Here is a 4,140-nt window from a genome sequence, read left to right as displayed (position 1 = left end):
CCTCTCTCTGTCACACCCTCTGGCTCCCTCCCATCATCCCTGGCCTTCACCAAACCACCACAGGCAATACAAGAACGACCTCCTGTCACCACAACATTCACCATCACTCCCACGACGACTCCACAGAAATTTTACACCACTCACAATTTTATTCCTCACGGTACTGTATCACCATCACCATTTTACCACTTCACCATTTTTTCACCATCACTACCTACTAAAATTCCTGCAAGTTTAGAGAATTCGAGAGAAACTCCAATCTCCCTCCCTCTTTCTCTCTCTTGGTGACCTTGCGCACACACACACACACGCAAGACGAGACCTACAGAACAAACAGCGCAGAAGTCATTATACTTTCATTATTCAAGGTGTGCACTGTTCATTATCACTAGTGGCGAGTCAGTTACGATAGATCAGTAAGTAATAAGGATGTTTGGAGGTGAAGGGAGCAGGAGGAATAAAGTGTGTGTGTGTGTGTGTGTGTGTGTGTGTGTGTGTGTGTGTGTGTGTGAGTGAGTGAAGTTATGTGTAATGTGTGACGTTTGTGTTGGTTGTACGTGTGGCTCTCTCTCTCTCTCTCTCTCTCTCTCTCTCTCTCTCTCTCTCTCTCTCTCTCTCTCTCTCTCTCTCTAGCAGCGTTCGGCATCCCCTCCCGGCCACACTCTGCGTTGCCGTGACAACCACTGGCGCCCCTCGCCGCCTCGCCGCTTCACTGTCTTGCAGCCTCCCGCCCGTCTACCTCCCACCGCCTGCCGCCCCTTGGCTAGCGCGGGAGTCCACCAGAGCTTAGAAATTCAATCATTCACCTTTTCCACGGCTAATACGTTTATCTGATTACAATTCAAGGGGGAGTTCGCTAAATCAGAGAAGACCAGCAAATGTACCTAATGTTAAAAGCACCGCGCTCTCATCACTGACCAATCAGCTTGCTCTCTCTCCCCCACTCACCCCCTCAGCCGGCGCCCGAGGGCCAACCAGCTCTTTTCCCGGCTCCCTGGCAACCAATCAGCTCCGTCGCCCTCACTCGCTCTCATCCAATCACAGTGGCAAGTCGAGTGTCAACACACACTTCCCAAAATAACACAGCCAACCAGATATTAACGTTCGCAAAGATCCACTAATTTCGCTGCGAATTTGTTCCATTTCTTAATTGAAAGAACTTTAAAATGGTGCGCGATTTTACTTTTTAGAGCGTGTAATGCGAGAAAAAATTCAGGAGTTTATGAAATGAGTGCAAGATTATGAAGTGTACGATGCATTTAGAAACGAGATGAGAGAGAGAGAGAGAGAGAGAGAGAGAGAGAGAGAGAGAGAGAGAGAGAGAGAGAGAGAGAGAGAGAGAGAGAGAGATAATAATTATACCTTATTACAATGACCCCTACCACCACCACCCCTACCACCACCACTACCACTACTACTACTACTACTACTACACGTACTACTGCCGCAGCCTCATTACTCTACCACGCAGCCGTCCGAGGGGAAACACACACACACACACACACACACACACACACACACACACACACACACACACACACACACACAATCAATGCGTACTGAGGGAGTAATACACGTAACCTTGCCGTCCATACTCACTGCTCAGAGGAAAGCAGCACCATTCCTACCACGTACCTGGAAAAGAAGAGGGAAAAACATTAGTATCGATCGAGAAAATACTTGGGAAAAAGAAGACACAAAAAAAAAAACATGAACAACTGAAGACTCTCTCTCTCTCTCTCTCTCTCTCTCTCTCTCTCTCTCTCTCTCTCTCTCTCTCTCTCTCTCTCTCTCTAAGCCTATAACACTCAGAAAACAAGACAAAAACATCTCTCTCTCTCTCTCTCTCTCTCTCTCTCTCTCTCTCTCTCTCTCTCTCTCTCTCTCTCTCTCTCTCTCTCTCTAGGCCTATAACACTCAGAAAAGAGAAAAACATGAACTCTCTCTCTCTCTCTCTCTCTCTCTCTCTCTCTCTCTCTCTCTCTCTCTCTCTCTCTCTCTCTCTCTCTCTCTCTCCCCAATCAGCTGAGTGGAGGCACATTTCTCCCTCACTCTGGCTTCCATTCGTCATGCTGATGAGAGGTGGATGTGAGGGGTGAGTGGCGAGGCAGGGAGAGGCAGGGAGAGAGGGCGGCTGAGAGGTGAAGGAGGGAGGGAGGTAAGAGTGAGATGTAGTAGAGTGGAGAGAAAGAGTAGTTTGGGAGTGGCAGGGGAAGGAGGGAAGGAGTGGAGAGAGAGAGAGAGAGAGAGAGAGAGAGAGAGAGAGAGAGAGAGAGAGAGAGAGAGAGAGAGAGAGAGAGAGAGAGAGAGAAAGAGAGAGAGAGCACTCAATCTACTATTCTTATGTTGGTTAATAAATCATGTAGTTTCATGTAGTTAATTTAAAAAACCACAAAGAACTTAAAGAAAACGCGCGCGCACACACACACACACACACACACACACACACACACACACACACACACACACACACACACACGACAGAAATAGCGCTTGACAATGACAACAACAACAGAAAACAACATTCAAAACTCCCTGGTAAACTCCCATCAACCAGAAACAAGCTGACAATGAAATTAATGAGATGAAGATGCATCGTGTCAGTTAATTAACAACCTGCCGCCTTCACTTTATCTTTTTTTTTTTAACCCTCGAACTAATATTCAGAGGTCAATGTTCAAATTATTGGCGTGCAGACAAAGGAAGGAAAGAGAGGAAAGAGAGAACGGGTTAATTTTTTATTTTATAAGTTAAGAACTGTTTTTTTTTTCTTTCTAAGGTTATAAAACTATTAAAATATTTCCTATGTTACAAAACTATCAGATATTGTTCAAGTGGAGAGGCATTGTAAATATTTTATTATTATTATTATTATTTGTGTGTGTGACCTTGGCCAGTCTCTCCGACGTAGAAATAAAGTAAAACAAAATAAAAATAAATGAAGGGACTGCAATACAAAAATTAATTAAACAAAAAGTTGCTGGTGATTATAGTCTTTTGATAATATTCAAAGCATTACAAAAAAATAAAGTTTGCATGGACAAATAGAGGAAAGAGAAGTTCATTTTATATTTCTCCTAACCTGCACAACTAAAAATAACATCCTTTAGTAGAAAAATACGTGTCTGTAAAGAGGTAAGAGATTACGGAGAAAAAATACAACCTTAGCAAGCCTCCCTAACGTAAGAAAAGTAAAGAAAACCAAAAAAAAAAAAAAAAAAAAGGACATACCAAGGAACTACAGTACAAAAATTTAACAAAAAAAAAAAAAAAAACGCCAGTGATTAGAAAAAACAAAACAGTGAAATAATTAAACTACTGGCTTATGTCCGTACGGCTTCTAGAAACACACCGTGAGGGAAGGTGAAGGAAGGAAGCCTCGAGTCAGAAAATACCTAAAGTATGACGGCGTCCTCTTCGGGCAGACCTTTCGAGGGTGTGTTAAGGCGCTCCATTAGGGCAGGCCAAACTCACACCGGGGAGAAAATACGTCATGAAAATAAGGCGATAGGAAAGAGGAGGAAATGAAAATAAAAAAGGGGGTTGAAAAGAATGTAGTAAGTTTGAAAAGGAGATGAATATGAGGATTTTGGAGGAGGAGGAGGAGGAGGAGGAGGAGGAGGAGGAGGAGGAGGAGGAGGAGGAGGAGGAGGAGGAGGAGGAGGAGGAGGAGGAGGAGGAGGAGAAGAAGAAGAAGAAGAAGAAGAAGAAGAAGAAGAAGAAGAAGAAGAACAAGAAGAACAAGAAGAACAAGAACAAGAACAAGAAGAAGAAGAAGAAGAAGAGGATGAAATACATCATAAAAACAGTGTGAAAAGAAGAGGAAATAAAAAATAAAACGTACATATGAAAGAAAAAAAGGAAAAAGAACAAGAAAAAAAGAAAAAAGAATAAAGGAATAAAAGGGTTAGTATTCTTTAATAAAAAATAAAATGCAAATCTCTCTCTCTCTCTCTCTCTCTCTCTCTCTCTCTCTCTCTCTCTCTCTCTCTCTCTCTCTCTCTCTCTCTCAGATTTCCAATATGCGAAAAGCTACTATTTTCCTCCTTCTCTCCCAACCTTTTACGTGGAGCGGAGGAAAAAGAAGGGAAAGAGAAAATAAAGAAACATTTCTCGGCACCACAATATTACCGGGCCAAT

General features: G+C 43.0%; 1 protein-coding gene across 1 annotated transcript in view; it reads right to left on the bottom strand.

Annotated features, from left to right (window-relative positions):
- Positions 1-1,609: 1,609 nt before the first annotated feature.
- LOC135104281 (neural-cadherin-like) overlaps positions 1,610-4,140 on the bottom strand; it is a 91,004-nt gene continuing 88,473 nt past the window's right edge. Inside the window, exon 3 of the mRNA XM_064011494.1 lies at positions 1,610-1,635. Within this exon, the coding sequence (XP_063867564.1) occupies positions 1,625-1,635 (11 nt within the window). The 3' untranslated portion in view covers positions 1,610-1,624. The remainder of the gene's footprint in view (positions 1,636-4,140) is intronic.

The sequence above is a fragment of the Scylla paramamosain genome, chromosome 10 (genome assembly GCF_035594125.1).
Source record: "Scylla paramamosain isolate STU-SP2022 chromosome 10, ASM3559412v1, whole genome shotgun sequence".
Taxonomy (NCBI): Eukaryota; Metazoa; Arthropoda; class Malacostraca; order Decapoda; family Portunidae; genus Scylla; species Scylla paramamosain.
The sequence above is the reverse complement of the archived record's forward strand: the minus strand, read 5'-3'. Positions and strand labels throughout refer to the sequence as shown.